Source organism: Lynx rufus, unplaced genomic scaffold (genome assembly GCF_022079265.1).
Source record: "Lynx rufus isolate CCGP_SWC_20201006 ecotype Redwood Valley unplaced genomic scaffold, mLynRuf1.p SCAF_13, whole genome shotgun sequence".
NCBI lineage: Eukaryota > Metazoa > Chordata > Mammalia > Carnivora > Felidae > Lynx > Lynx rufus.
This window is the reverse complement of record NW_025814827.1, coordinates 43,764,252-43,780,346: the sequence shown is the minus strand read 5'-3', so window position 1 is coordinate 43,780,346 and position 16,095 is coordinate 43,764,252. Positions and strand designations below refer to the sequence as shown.

General features: G+C 41.7%; 1 protein-coding gene across 5 annotated transcripts in view; it reads left to right on the top strand.

Annotated features, from left to right (window-relative positions):
- The window catches only part of CHD8 (chromodomain helicase DNA binding protein 8), a 62,059-nt gene that overhangs the window by 6,771 nt on the left and 39,193 nt on the right, over positions 1–16,095 (top strand). For 2 of the 5 annotated variants that reach the window (XM_047075418.1, XM_047075415.1), the window contains exons 1-3: positions 7,352–7,432; positions 13,415–14,474; positions 15,334–15,705. In XM_047075418.1, coding sequence (XP_046931374.1) covers positions 13,632–14,474; positions 15,334–15,705 — 1,215 coding nt within the window. In that variant the 5' untranslated portion in view covers positions 7,352–7,432; positions 13,415–13,631. Of the gene's footprint in view, positions 1–7,350; positions 7,433–13,414; positions 14,475–15,333; positions 15,706–16,095 lie in introns of those variants that run through there. The other 3 variants (XM_047075419.1, XM_047075420.1, XM_047075416.1) reach the window with 3 other exon arrangements.

Sequence of the window (16,095 nt, the reverse complement as noted above, 5' to 3'; positions counted from 1 at the left end):
CCTGGAAGCCCAAGTGTGATAGTAACAGTGGTTTATAATGTTTCTCCTCCCTTCGCCACATACACTTTTTTTAAACATAAATGTTGCAGTGAAAATAATATCTCATAAATAATTAAGTAAAAGTTTATATTTTTCTGTTAGGCTGAGCAAATGTATGTACACTTGGCTCAGTTAAAAAAGCGCCTGCAAGAGTGCTATGTGTGTGGGGATGGGGGGAGCATACGGAGGCCCAGGACTTTATTACCTAAATTGTATATATTGTTACTTATACCGGATGCCCAAAAGTGGCATCATACAAAGTGGATATGTTGATCCAGTTAGATATTCTTCAGCTGGAACCCAGAATGTTATTTTCACCTCGGTGACCATGTGCCAGCAAAGAAGTACTTTTCCAGATCAGTCTAACTCGACCTATGGGCCATGATCCTTAAAGATTAGGCTCTTGGGGCGCCTGGGTGGCGCAGTCGGTTAAGCGTCCGACTTCAGCCAGGTCACGATCTCACGGTCCGTGAGTTCGAGCCCCGCGTCAGGCTCTGGGCTGATGGCTCAGAGCCTGGAGCCTGTTTCCAATTCTGTGTCTCCCTCTCTCTCTGCCCCTCCACCGTTCATGCTCTGTCTCTCTCTGTCCCAAAAATAAATAAACGTTGAAAAAAAAAAATTAAAAAAAAAAAAAAAAAAGATTAGGCTCTTATTTTCTGTCTTCAGACATAGGGAAAATTCTAGAGTTTTACTGGAAAAAAAAAAATCTACGTTGAGGCTGATTTGAAAATGAATCCATGCCCTAGTTGGGTCATATGGGTATAGTGTCATCTATTTGCTTCTTGCCGCAGTTTTAAATTGGCTGCCACTGAGGCTTTATGGTCCCAAGCCTAAAGGAGGTAACTAAAATTTCATTATTTTAAATACTGATTATCACACTATAGAAAATAGTCTTTTATGTATATTGTATGTAACCCCTTTGACTATATGTAAAAGCTGTGTCAACTCCACGTTCTCAAAAGTGAAGATTCTATAATGCGTCTTCTGAATGAATGTTTCTGGTAGGAAACATGCCTCTGCCCATTTATTACCTGCAGTCTGAGGGAAGCCCTTGCTCTTGCTCAGAAACCTCCCCATTACCTCTCCACAGCCCCACTCCCACACACCTTTGGCTGGAAGTTGAAAATGCACTCCCGGGGTGCTCCCTGGCTCAGTTGGTGGAGCATGCGACTCTTGATATCTTGATGTCTGGGTTGTAAGTTCAGGCCCCACATTGGGTGTAGAGATTACTTAAAAATAAGATCTTAAAAAAAAAAAAAAAAAAAAAAAAGGAAAGAGAATGCAGTCCCTCAAGAAAAGTGCATTAAATGCCTATTACCACCTGAGAAGCAAAGGGAATAGTGTAATAAGTCATACACAGTTTTTGCCTTTGTGGAACTTACATTCTAATGGTGGAGGCAGTAACATCAAACAACTGATTCTATAATCAGTTATTTAATCTCACTACAAAAATAAAGTTATGGATATTACAGGAGAATTTATCATGGGGGCATCTAACCTAAAGCATACTACAGTAAGGTGATTAAGAATGTGACTTCTGAAGCCACACTGCCTAAATTTGAATGTGGTACTATTTTTCACTAGCTGTGGGATGTTGGCACATCTCTTGGTGCCTGTTTCCTTGTCTGTTAAAAAAAAGAGAGAGATTCCAGACTTAATAAAATTGAATATGTTAATGAATTTTAATTGTTTAGAAGAATGCTTGGTACATAATATACACTCAATAAATTTGGCTGTTTTTGTTTGTGACATCAGGAAAAGCTTTTCTTTGAAATGATGATGTCGAAATGAGCTTTGAAGGGTAAGTTAGAGTTAAGTAGGCAGAATGGAGGAAAAGCAGTTAGAAGGCACTTGCAATAATAGTTCAGGGAAGTAGGGATGGTAAGTTGATCTAGAATGGCAGTGGAGACAAGTGGATGCATTTGAGGGATATTTAGGAGGTAAAGGTAGGATTTTAAAATAATGTATATGATGGTAAGGAAGAGATTTTCTGGTCTCTGCAGCCGTGACTGTTGGAAGATGATTACCCTCTTTGTGTGTGTGCATGTGTGGTGGTGGGGATGAAGGAGACTAGGCAGACTACCAAGGAATCAGCCTCCTTGAGGTAATAAGCCTTTATAGGGAGAATTGAACAAGTGAGTAAGCCAAGGAGATTGGAGACACTACCAAGAAAAGCCATTGAGTAAGCAAGTAGATGTATGGGGTCCAGAGTCCAGGGTTGACCTCTTGCCCAGAGATATAAATGAGAAATATAAGCATATAGATCATTTGTTGAAGGAAATAATAATAGTTGAGGCCATGTATGTAAATTAGACATTCTTGAAAAGAAAGTACAGAAAGAATTAAAGAGGGCTTAGGACCAAACCTTGGTGAGCTTCAACAATGAAAGGCTGGTAGAGAAGAGTAGCAAAGCAGAAGTGGCCAGAGAGGTAGAAAGAAAACCAGAAAAGTCATCCTGATGTCCTGGGAGCTGTCTGAAAAAAGTGTGTGAGAGTGGGAATGGTTTTTCTAAAATTTATGTGATCCTTCTTGGATGCCTGAGATTCTTAATTTAGGTCTCTCACCACTTAAGGTTGGATACTAGTGACTTAGAACATCTATCTAGGGGCGCCTGGGTGGCGCAGTCGGTTAAGCGTCCGACTTCAGCCAGGTCACGATCTCGCGGTCCGTGAGTTCGAGCCCCGCGTCGGGCTCTGGGCTGATGGCTCAGAGCCTGGAGCCTGTTTCCGATTCTGTGTCTCCCTCTCTCTCTGCCCCTCCCCCGTTCATGCTCTGTCTCTCTCTGTCCCCAAAATAAATAAACGTTGAAAAAAAAAATTAAAAAAAAAAAAAAAAAAAAAGAACATCTATCTAGAGCAGGTTTAGGCTGACTAAAGCCAGTTAGTTGAACATAATCTTCAGACTCTAGAATCTAAACTGTAGTTGTTCCTTTTTGCCTTAAATTAGATATAATATAGAGGAAGAGAGCCTGAGTGTACATTCAAGTAATATAGATATTACCTGGCTGAAATTAACAAATTATTTTGGAGGCCATTAATCTGGGAGGTGATCCCCTCTAAGACTGACTAGCATCTCCTAGGTAGGTAAATTTTTTTCCCGACGATATATCCAGCAACATTAGTTGAGTACCTCCTAGGACATAGTGTTTATGTGCCAAATACTGTGTTAGGTGTTTCATTAATCCTCATTAATGGCACTGTAACTTGATTCCCTTTTGTACAGAAGAATGAACTAGATTCAGAAAGGTTAATGTACTTGGTGGGACAGAAATTTGAATCCATGTCCCTCTGAATTCAATGTTCATTATACCTCTATGTACAAATATAACTAAAATAATAAAGTAGAAGATACTTATCCTAAAAGAATACTTAACAAAAAAGCCGTGAAAGCTCAAAAGGGACTGATTACTTGGGTTTGACAGTGAAAAGTAGGAATTAAGAAGGCTTTCAATTATTATATCCAGTGGACATTTAAAAATTATTATATTGTCAGACATTTTTGCTTTATTTGATATAATTGGTCACTCTTTCCCCCTGCAGTTCTCTACTCTGTTTGCTTCTGTGACTTGCACTGTTTGCTTCTCTAGCTTTTCCTTCTCTACCTACTTAGGTGTAGCTTATTTGACTCTTCAAAAAAATTTTTTTTGAATTTTTGTTTAAATTCTAGTTAAAATAGTATAATATTAGTTTCACGTGTATAATATAGTGATTCAACACTTCCATACAACACTTGGTACTTATCACACTAAATATACTCCTTAATCCCCATCACCTATTTTACCCATCCCTCCACCCACTGGTTGAGTAGGCTCTGTGCCCAACATGGGGCTTGAACTCACAACCTTAAGATCAAGTATGCTGCCCGCTTATTCCAATTCTTAAATCCTGATGTTCTCCTGGGTTCCTCCTAACTTTTCTCACTCTGAATCAAAAATCTCAACACTTGGGTTTCCAACTACGTGTTTTGGTTAGCCTGCAGTGTTTAAAGTGTGTTTTTTAAAAATTAGTTGTCTACATTTAAAACCTAGATTTACACAAAACTCTATTTCTGGCATTTGAAAAATCTGAAGTTCTCTCTCAACCTTGGGTGTGCATTTCCATATGCCAACAATTAACTAGAGCTGACTAGCAGCTACACTCTCTTGGATTCTTCAGTCCTTCACAGACTCCAGCATTCTCTGTTGTCTCTCAATGGCATTGATGCAGTTTTTGTATACTTGCTCTGCTTTACATACCCCCTGGGCAATCTCCACTCAGCACTTTTAGTTAGATACTGAGTACTTTAAGTCTATCACCAAGCCAACTTTCCGATTTATACATCCAATCTCCTATCAAATTTTACTAACTTGAACTGCTCTAGGCAACTCAGATTCAACATGGCTGGACTAAACATAGCTAAACTCCTCTTTCTCTAAACTTTAGGTTCTATGGATTTTTATTCCCTAAATATTACTCAGCTCTGTCCCTTCTTTCTTATCATTACCTTTTGACCCACATTGCTATGATTCAGGCACTAATCTCCTTGTTAGGGTTCTTGGTTACAAACAACAGAAATCATCTTTTGGTTAATTTAAGCAGAAAGGGGATTTATTGGAATGATACTGTGCAGCTCACAAAATCAATGGGAATGCTAGACAGTCTGGTTTAGAAAATGATCTGAAAACTAAGGGAGGTTAGAGACATAGAGAACATGTCCAGGGTTAACACCGCTGAATAGTCTGTTCAGGATGCTATAGTAGAACTCAAGTGTCTTCCATTGCTGAGTATTGTTGAGTTGGTTCTGGGTCTTTGCATTACCTCTGCAAAGTCAAAATTCCCTATAGGACTGTCCACTTAAAGTAGTTTGGGTCACATGTGTACTTTGTCTTTGCCAGGAAAAGGAGGTGACCCCCCCCACCATCCAATTTCCCATCTTCTCCAACAGACCACCCCCCTATAGTGGGAGGTAAAATCCAGCCTCCCATTGAGACTCCTGCCTTGAGCTAGTCTGCCAATATAGAAAAGGGGCTTTTGGTTGCTGAGCAGAAAAAAAAAAACAAATTTATACTATACAGCTTTTTTTTTCCATATATATATATATATATTTATACACATATATATGGAGAGGGTAGAAGAAAAAGGTTATCAAGGAAGTAATTTCTTAAAAGATGAGGAGGAGTTAACTAAGGAAGTAAAGTGGGTCACAAAAAAGGAGTATTCAGGCAGTAGGGATAAGAGGAAAGTCAAAACAAAGCACAGAAATGGCAAACAGCATGAGACATTAGAGGAAACTAAGGAACTTTGTAGTTCAGTATTGCCAAAGTGTAAATCACAACAAAATTAGAGGAGATTGAAAAAATAGATTAAGGCCAGACCCTTTAAGGAAGGCCTTGAATGCCATGTTAAAGCATTTTCTGATGGGCGGATGAGGAGCCACTGAAACAGAATGACATGAGCAGAACTGCGTTTCAGTTAGCTAACTGACTACTGAATAGAGAATACATCTGGGAAATGAGGGTTTAGGGACACAGAAATACACAGTATACACAAATATACTCCTACCTGTTGTGAGTTCTCTGAGGGTAGAAATTATGTCTTATTCACCTTTGATTCTCTAATATTTCCACATTAGTGTATTATACACTCAATGAATGTAGACATAATGAAGAGGTATTTATTTGATGTCCATCTTAAGGGATAAATAAGATTTTGATAAGGCAAATAAATGAAAGAAGGATGGAATATAATTTGAAGGCAGTAGCATTAGCTAGGATATGAGAAAAATATATGACAACAATAAATTGGGGTTTTTATTTTGTTTTTTGGCTAGTATATGTGTAGAATAATGGGAAATAAGATTGGAAAAGCAAGATGTAGTCTTAAGATTTATATCTTAAGTAACAGGGAACCTTCAAACACTTATAAGCAGGAGACTGATTTGACTTTACTGTGTTTTAGGAAATTAATCTGGTAGCAGAATGGATTCATAGGAAAAGGGATCAGTTATGAAGTTTCTTTTTTTTACACAAGCAACTGCATAAATAAAGAGGTGACAGCAGAGATAAGAGAGTCAGATAATGAATCCTAACTTTCTTCTTAGTTTAATAGTTGAATCACTCATCTCTGTAAGCCTCAGTTTTCTCTTCTGTACAAGAGGGTTGACTTGATATGATTGCCAAAGGCCCTGCCAGCTCCAAAATCCGTGTGTGATATATTGCAAGAGTCAGTGGGACCTGGCAAATGATTGGATGGTGGATACAGGAGGTTTCAGAGATACCTTTGAGGTTTTAAGTCTGAGCGAATGGGAAAACAGAATTGCTATTTACAGGAGTGTTATTGGGTGTTCCTAACAATACCAGTAATGCTAGGATCTTTAAAAGTAGGAAATCTAAGGCCAAGTTGATCTCTTTCCTCAGTTGTGTCTTAGAGTACTGAAAATAGGATTTCATTGTTGAGGCTGGTTACATTTCAGGGGAAACTAGTGGTCAGGAGGTAAGCAGCTGTTTTTAGCAATCGTTTTACTTTTGAGGGATTTAAGCTTGGGCACCATCATTCTGGGGTTGACTAGGTTCACTGGGAATTAGAGTGGCCTCGAAGTGACATTGCAAAGTGGATACTGGCCAATATGTCAAACAGGCTGAATTTCAAAAGAAGTGTTGTGGGGGTCAGAGATCAGGTTTAGGGGTGAGGAGTGGATGTGTGTTTTGGAAGGGCGGGGTCTGGGAATTGTTAGAGGGCACCTGGGATTACTTTCCAGAAAGTGATACTACTGCCCAGAGGTTGGGGTATCAAGAATACAAACCAGCATTATGTTTTTGGCAGAAAGAGTACTTATCTTTTAAAGGTAAAAGGCCCCATATTCCAGCAACTAGGCTGACTCATTCCCATTATGGGGTTAAGATTTGGCCCCTTTTAATGGGGAGTGGGATCAGGTATAGTCACTATTAAGAGAGGGATAGACAGGGCTGCTAGAAGGTAGGGGATTCATTGGGAGGCGGAGTTGGCATAGTGTGGAACCCTCCCTCCCAAGTTTACGCTCTTTGGTGTGCAGAATACAGTGTAGGTGGTAGGGAATTTAATCCCCAGGACTAGTTTCCCGCAGCAGGAGATTGTGCTTCTGGCCAGGCCCCTTTTTTTTCAAGCAAGCTGCAGGCTTCGCCTCGGCCCTAGAAACCGGATAGGCCTCTCCGTGCGTTCTCAACCTAACCCGCGGTGGCGGGGGAGGGGGAAGCGCTCTCTAGTCCCGCCCTTTGCGCTGTTTTGCGTCCTTGCGCCTTTGGTGAGTGGCAGTAGTGTTTGGCCAATGAGGACGTGGGGCGGGCGGGAGCATCAAGTTAGGTTGCGCAGGAGAAGGGGGGGAACTGGTGCTGGAGAGACAGCGAGAGGGGCGAACCGGCCCCCCACGGCCACTGCAGGTAAAGGCACCTCTCTTACCCCGCTGGGGTGAGGCACAGCTTCTTTTCTCCTTCAGGTTTTGCCGGGCCTCCCAGCCTGTAGCTTCCGCCCTAACATTGCTCCCACCCGGGCATCCACACCCCCCCTTCCCCCCCCCCCCCCCGCATCTTCCCGTCTTGGCCATCCCCACCCTGGAGGGCACCCCGCTAGCTCCCTCCGTCAAGTGCATGTACCTCATTTCCATTTTGGAGGCGCCAGTTGCCTGAAATCTCCCCCCTTTGCTGTATGGGCCTTCCTGGCACCAACCCCGGCAGTATGAGCAGGTAATGTACCCGGGTCCCCGCCACCCCCACCTCCAGTAGCGTTTCCCTCTCAATCAACCCCTCACTTCCTTACCTTTTTTCTTCTCTTCTTTCATATGAGTACATAATTTTTATAGTTTCTCTTTTAACCCCTGAATATACGTACATGCTTTTAGCTTTCATAGTTGCCTATTTTACTTTCTTTCCCTGTTTATTCAGAAAGGCTCACTTTACCAGCCATGTTTGCCCCCAAATGTCTATACCTCTGATTGAGGTGCGAGTGCTTTTTCCTTCAGTAATTGGGAAAACAGAAACAGAGTAGCCACACATTTGGCATTGGGAATGGTGAAGATATAGAAGATGGCCTAGGATCCTGATCTTCTTGAGGAAATCTTTTGAGTGGCTCCAAGTTGAGAGCTCCATTTCTTAGGGTCTGTGTCCTTCCATCCTGATCCCTTGCTGACCCTAAATTGTGATTACATTCACCTTGGATGCTTATTTCCCATTTCTTTATAAGATTTGAGACTCCTTGAGTCTTATAAATGTCTCCATGGTACAGTTTTTAAATTCTTCTTTTCAAAAATTACGTTGGTGATTTTCATTTTAGGCCTTCCGGTTATTTCAAGGGATTTCTCATTTAGATTGAGCTGCTTCTACCTATCTTGTGTTTCAATAACATGTGTATATGTCTGTCTTCAGCTGATCCTCTTGAAAGGATACAGTTTCCAATAACAACATTTGTACTTTGAAGTAAAATAGTTCTTTTCCAAATCTTTGAGCAGTCAAAAGGTTAACTGGGCATGGGTGGTACTTTCTGGAAGTGCATATTACCCAAAAAATGTCAGTATTTGTCACTGTGGCATTAGTTCATTATATTCTAAGAGGGTGGGCAGTACAGATAAGTCTGGAGAATGGATGTTTGTAGTACATTTTATGTAATTTTATCTATTAGACAGCTAGACTAATCTCTGTTGCAGTGTTTCTCATCCATCGTAAACAATAAATTATGATAAACTCCCTTTTGAGAGACCATAAGAAATCTTATCCTACCAGAGAGATGTTTGGTAACCCTTCTAAACCAGGCATGCTTCTCCCATCACCCTCCCCCATCTCCCCATCCCCCGGTTGCCTTTTACAGATCTTCAGTGGCCAAGATTTTGTTTGGTTTTACTTAGTATACCTAAACAATGAGATGTGTTTTCCTCTTCCATTTGATAAATATAAAATTATGACATTGAGTACACATTTCCAAACTGCACATACTTTTCAGCCCCTAGTTGAGAATCACTGCTTTGTTGAAAGGTATGGGGAGATTGCAATGAAAAGTAGATAATAGTATGAAACAAAGTCCTTTATGATCAGACAAGGTGTTTTTGAAATGGGCCAGGAGAAGGAGACCTGTAAAATAAAAACAGGAGAGTTGAGACTCTGTAGATTCCTTAAAAAACAAAAACAAACCAAGAAGAGCTATAGTAAAGGTGATAAATCTGCAGAAGAACATCGGTTTATCCTTACTTCATGGAGGAGGAATAGTTGGAGGTGAAATGAAAGGCTATTGTATAAAGTATTTGTCTAGCATTAACTGACTTGTTATATGGAGATTATAGATAGGTAGCCTTGGATTCTAACTTACTAGCATGTTCCATTTCTCCCCAACTCCTACCCACCCCACCAAGGTTTCTGTCATTAGTTTAAAATTATAGTAAGTGATCGGGCGCCTGGGTGGCTCAGTCGGTTAAGCAGCCAACTTTGGCTCAGGTCATGGTCTCGCGGCCTGTGAGTTCAAGCCCCGCGTCAGGCTCTGTGCTGACCGCTCAGAGCCTGGAGCCTGTTTCAGATTCTGTGTCTCCCTCTCTCTCTGACCCTCCCCCATTCATGCTCTGTCTCTCTCTGTCTCAAAAATAAATAAACGTTAAAAAAAAAATTAAAATTATAGTAAGTGATTAAGTGCAATCATCAAACTCTTGTCTTTCCTTTTGAGCATATACATATGTTTCTGTTTGGGGCAGTGATAGGCCAGGACCAGCCTTTCATTCTCGCTATGAAAAAAGGCTGATATGATTTCTTTATCTAGGCAGTTGTTTTACTGAGGGATATCTAAGTGCTTCGTGTATTTGAATGCTTAACATCTACTTATTGTTACTACCAGGATTTCAACCATAGAAAGAGAATTCATATGATACATGAGCTTGGTAGAATAGACCAGATGCGGATATAGCCAGGATGACCCATGAAGTAGGAATAGATGGAGGGGTGAAGAAAATTAGAGGTATGTTGGGAGAAGGTTTCATCTTTTGAGAGTCAAGGACAACTTAAACATGGGAGTTAGAAAAGAAGCAGGAGACTAGGATTAAAAACATACATACAAGATGAATTAGGTCAGTAGAGGTGAGTTGATGTGACGGGACTGAGAAGTGGTGAAACTTGGTGGTGTGGCATTAAGTCACTGGTGATGTTTTTATTTTTGATTTTTTTAATGTTTATTTTTATTTTATTTACTTATTTTTAGTGTTCTATTTATTTTTGAGAGAGAGAGCTCACAAGCTAAGGGAGGGGCAGAGGGAGAGGGGGACAGAGAATCCAAAGTGGGCTTTGCACTGATAGCAGCGAGCCCAGTGTAGAGCTGGAACTCACAAACCATGAGTTCACTTTGGCTCATGACCTGAGCCAAAGTTGGTCGCTTAACTGACTAAGCCACCCAGGTGCCCCCTTTTCAAATTTTTTTAAAGTTTATTTATTTTGAGAGAGAGAGAGAGCATGAGCAGGGGGAGGGGCAGAGAGAGAGGAAGAGAGAGAGACCCAGGCAGGCTCCATGCTGTCAGTGCAGAGCCCGACACAGGACTCGATGTCACAAACTATGAGATGTTGACCCGAGCTAAAATCAAGAGTCAGACGCTTAACCATATGAGCCACCCAGGCGCCCCACTGGTGATGTTTTTAAACTATTGGGCCCAGACTGAACGAGGGGAAGAAGAAATTTGGCTCAAAAATTGGGGATGGGGATAAATGACAAATGCACTGATTGACCTTTGAAAACTTATACTTGAGTTGTATGAGGGTAAGGAAACATTTCAGAAACTGTTAGCCTGCGTTTTTCCCATGAAAAAGGTGAGATTTCTGTCTGTGATTGAACTGCTGTGGAGGAAAGGAAGAGCATTTGGAGGAATAAATAGTAAGGAGTACTCCCTCTGCCCAGTAAGGAGTACTGGGAAGGACAAAATTGCCCATGGAAGAAGAGGCAGTTTATAAACTTCTAAGTAGTGGAAACTTGTGTTATAGTTTTTATGACACCTAACTGTTAGATTTTTTTTTAGTGCAACATCTGTGACAGTGAATAGGAGATGAAAGCTAGCAGCAAAGTAGGGCATAACTAGAAAAAAGCTGATGTAGTTAAAACTATTGAGTAGATTTTTATTAAATCAAGAAATATGTATAACTTTTATGATTGTCATTTTGAGCAACTTTGGGACAGGCATTAAATAGAAGAGGCTGGAGTGAGTTGGTGGAATAGTTTAGCCAAAAGTAGGAAGTGATATGAATCCTGGGGGAGATGTGAAGGGTATACAATTACTGAAGCAAGGGAGATCTTGTTTAACATTGGTGGAGATGCCCTGTGTACACTATGATCAGTCTATTCTCTTTGTGTCTGGGTTTCGGGGATATTTACCCACATTATATTGTTTTATAACAATAACTGGAATAAGTTGAGGGGAAAAATAGTTTGTGGGTTGTGTGGAAAATTCTTTAGTAAAGTCTGCGTACTGTGCCACTGACAAGTTTTTTCTCTGGTGTCTTTTAAAAGACCGAAGGTCATGGGGCGCCTGGGTGGCGCAGTCGGTTAAGCGTCCGACTTCAGCCAGGTCACGATCTCGCGGTCCGTGAGTTCGAGCCCCGCGTCGGGCTCTGGGCTGATGGCTCGGAGCCTGGAGCCTGTTTCCGGTTCTGTGTCTCCCTCTCTCTGCCCCTCCCCCATTCGTGCTCTGTCTCTCTCTGTCCCAAAAATAAATAAACGTTGAAAAAAAATAAAAAAATAAAAAAAAAAAAATAAAAGACCGAAGGTCTTATCAAGCAAGGCTTTCCTGAATTGTCAAGTGTTGACATCATATACAAAGAACAAAGGCCAGTTTTTCATGCATTTTAGCTATATGGTTGATGTACTTACAATACCTTGCTTTAGTTGTAACCTATTCTAACATCTTTATGAACTTAAATCCTCAGACTTGGATTTAGTAAACATGCTTTCAGTTATTTGTAGGACAGTTTTTCAAGACAGGAAACTACTGTCTCCTCTTAGAATAGGGAGTACTATAGAATTTTTGTAAGGACTGAATGGTTCATTCCGTATACTGCAAGCAAATATATTAATTCGTTAACTATTTTTTTGAGTAGCTACCATGTATGTGATATCCTCCTGGTTCTTTCAGGATCTGCAGATAAATAAGATGTGGTTCCTACCATCCGGGAACTTTTTGTCTCTTGGGGAAAGAGCAGCTGGGCTACCATGCAGGATTGTGCAGGGTGTGCATTGCACATATTCATTATCATCATTGATAACATGTTTAGTATGACAATTTCCAGCAGATGGCAGACAAGCATCTTAAGGAGCAGGCAGCTTTTTATAATTTGCACAAAGGAACATTTGGGCCTTCGGAGGATATGGGCAAGAGACTGGTCATTTTAGTTAACTATTAAATATAAGTGCTTTAAATCAGGTGCGAATAACACTGGTGGGTATTTAAGGAAGGTGGGAGGACCAAGTCATCACAGATTGCTTTGTGGTTAAAGGGGCGGAGGTTCAGGGTTCTTTTAGAGTAGAAGGAAGATCTTTGAAGGTGGGAAAGATTTCAGATGGGAGAGATGCTTGGGAGTGGGGGTGGGGTGTTCTAGGCAGAAGCTACAGCATAATAGGCAAAGTCATGCAGATAGGAATCACATTAGGGGAACTGTGTAGTCTAGTTGGCCTGGAATGTAGGGTGTATATAGGAAACGATGAGAGAGAAAGTTGGGAATATAAGTGGAACTAAAATGTACAATTCTTTGAGTTTTTTGCCAAAGAAGTTTTTGATCTTAAATATGAGAAAGGGGGGAAGGGACTTAAGAACAGAAATAGTATGCATAGATTGATATGTTAATTAGCACAAAGTTTGGGAAACTTCCTGGGTAAAATTACACTATAAGTGTAGCAAGATTATACTGTGAGCTTTAGTTAAAAGCGGTTATTTTTGCCAGTAGTAAGTAAAAGCATATAAAATACAAGGGAAATTTATGAAATACAATATATTCAGAAACATTTATCTACATTCAGAAGTCTTTATCTACATTCATTGAAATGTTGCTGGTATCTTGTAAAACTCTGTCAACTTAACCTCAAATAGAAGGTGAATGAATGTTAAATTTCCTGATCTCTACCCAAGAATGATAATTATAAAGAAATGGACACAGACAGCAAAGCTCTTGACAGACAGAAACTTCAGAGTGTGTAGGTGTAAGCCCAAAAAGGGGGTTTTATTTCTTTTATAGATTTAGTTTGAAGCAAAAATGTGGGTGTTCTCTCTGCCGTGTCTTTGTCCTCAGATTACCTCACGTTTCCCTCTTTTCTTGTTCTGATGCCAGTTGATATAAAGGGTAGTACCTAAGAAGGAGAGATTTTCTTTGAGGGCACCAACTTTGCTTATTTTTCATTTGTCTTCCTCACAACAGGAGTTTCACCATCTTCCTCTGAAGACCTAGCCATCTTGCTCCATGAAGGTCAGGACAATCTGACATGCACTTGTTTCTTGCCTCTTTTTACCTGAAGAGTAGTCCTCTTCCATTGTGTACATTTTTTTCTTAATAGGGGAGGGGAGGGGAGAGCCAGTACCCCCCCTCCCCTTCCCTCCCTAGACCTTGGGGAAGTACCCTCCATTGCTTTCCCAAGATGGCAGACCCCATCATGGATCTGTTTGATGACCCAAATTTATTTGGCCTGGACTCTCTGACTGATGACAGCTTCAACCAGGTCACACAAGACCCCATTGAGGAAGCCCTTGGACTGCCAAGCTCTCTGGACTCCTTGGATCAGATGAACCAGGAAGGTGGAGGTGGTGATGTGGGGAATTCATCAGCAAGTGACCTGGTCCCCCCACCAGATGAGACAGCCCCCACAGAACTTCCCAAAGAATCAACAGCTCCAGCTCCAGAATCTTTAACTTTGCATGATTATACCACTCAGCCCGTCAGCCAGGAGCAGCCAGCCCAACCTGTATTACAGACACCGACGCCAACATCAGGACTTTTGCAGGTCTCCAAGAGCCAGGAGATCCTGAGCCAAGGGAATCCTTTCATGGGTGTCTCTGCCACAGCTGTCTCTTCCAGTAGTGCTGGAGGGCAACCACCTCAGTCAGCCCCTAAGATTGTTATCCTTAAGGCCCCACCAAGCTCCTCAGTCACTGGTGCCCATGTGGCACAAATTCAGGCCCAAGGTATCACCAGCACAGCTCAGCCCCTGGTGGCTGGCACAGCCAATGGTGGAAAAGTTACTTTTACCAAAGTGCTAACCGGCACTCCCCTTCGACCAGGTGTTTCCATTGTCTCTGGTAATACAGTGTTGGCCGCCAAGGTCCCTGGGAACCAGGCTACTGTTCAGCGCATTGTCCAGCCCAGCCGACCAGTAAAGCAGCTGGTCCTACAGCCAGTTAAGGGTTCAGCTCCTGCTGGAAACCCTGGGGCCACAGGGCCCCCACTGAAGCCTGCAGTTACACTGACCTCTACACCTACCCAGGTGACTTGAGTGAAAGGGGGAGGTGAATTTTGGTTTAGTAGAGGGCCCAGCAACTGTGTGAGAAGAGAGCACATGAGACCAATCTCTAGAAAATCCTGTTTAAATTCTACCTTTGCTTCCTTTTTTTTTTAAAGTAAATGTTGACAACCCCGTATTTACTACTTACTAGATGAAAGCAGTTAATGTTAACATTTTTTGAGCTCTTATTACATGTTTACACTGTGCCTAGCTGGTGCTGAACAAGACAGACACAGTCCCTGTCCTTACAGAGCTCACGGTCTGCCAAGAAGGCAGACATTAAATGAGAATTCATAGTACTGTATAATATAAAGTTTTATGAGAAATATTGGATGCTGTGGGGACAGTCATTATTTATTTATATTTACAAGACTTACAGAAGCTATGTATATGTTTTCCCTGTTCTTACTGAGATTGTCCTTTATCCAGTGAAAAGGCTTGTTTCTATTGTAAGAAAGTAGAGGTTCTAGCTTCTTAATAAAGGGCCAGATGAGTTTGTGGGGGAGGGGGTAGTATTAAGATAAGTAGAATCAGAGGAAAGAAGGTATGAGGAGGCTGGTTATAAAGACTTCGGTTCTAACAGACTGCCAAAAAATGGAATGACTACCTTAGAAGATAGCCTTCTGTGAGGAGTTTGTCAAAAATAGGGCCTGACACCCACTGGGCAGAGGTGATAGAAGACTCAGTCAGGACAGCTAGGAGGATGGACAAAATAAAATGTACTCTGTCTTCTGACTCTCAGTTTTTATGGTTCTAGGATGAGGAAAATTGGTGTAAATGTTTAAGAGTATACCATTCTTTAATGTCGTGCCTCTCTTGCAATTTCCTTTCTTCACTCTAGGGTGAATCGAAACGCATCACCCTGGTCCTCCAGCAGCCACAGTCTGGAGGTCCCCAAGGACACCGGCATGTCGTTCTAGGGAGTCTACCAGGCAAGATAGTGTTACAGGGCAACCAGCTGGCAGCCCTGACTCAAGCCAAGAATGCTCAGGGGCAGCCCGCCAAAGTAGTAACTATCCAGCTGCAGGTGCAACAGCCACAGCAGAAAATCCAGATCGTACCACAGCCTCCATCATCACAGCCTCAGCCACCGCCACCACCCTCCACCCAGCCAGTGACACTCTCCTCTGTGCAGCAGGCTCAAATAATGGGGCCGGGACAGAGCCCAGGGCAAAGACTTTCAGTACCGCTCAAGGTGGTGCTGCAGCCACAGGTGAGACTTCCACAGGGAGCAGGGAGGACCAACCTCCTGGCCCCTTGCTGTCACCCTCCACAACCACTCATTGTTGAATGTGGGGTCACTCTAGAGTCACGCCTCTGAACTGAAATGCAGTCTTTTATTCCTTTTACCAGTGGAAATTTTCTTTTAATTATGTCATGAAAAGATTTGAGGGTTATTGTTGGGTTCGGGTTAAGAGATGATTTATCTAATATAAGTCTTTGAACTGTTTTATTTACAATCTTTTCCTACTATTGTGGAGTAAAAATGAATGGCAATATTCTTTCATTTAAAAGTTGTTTTAAAGAGGCCAGGTGATTGTCACTCCTCCCTCCCTCACCTCTCCCACCTCCCCCACCTCCAGAAAGGTAAAGGTAGGCCAAG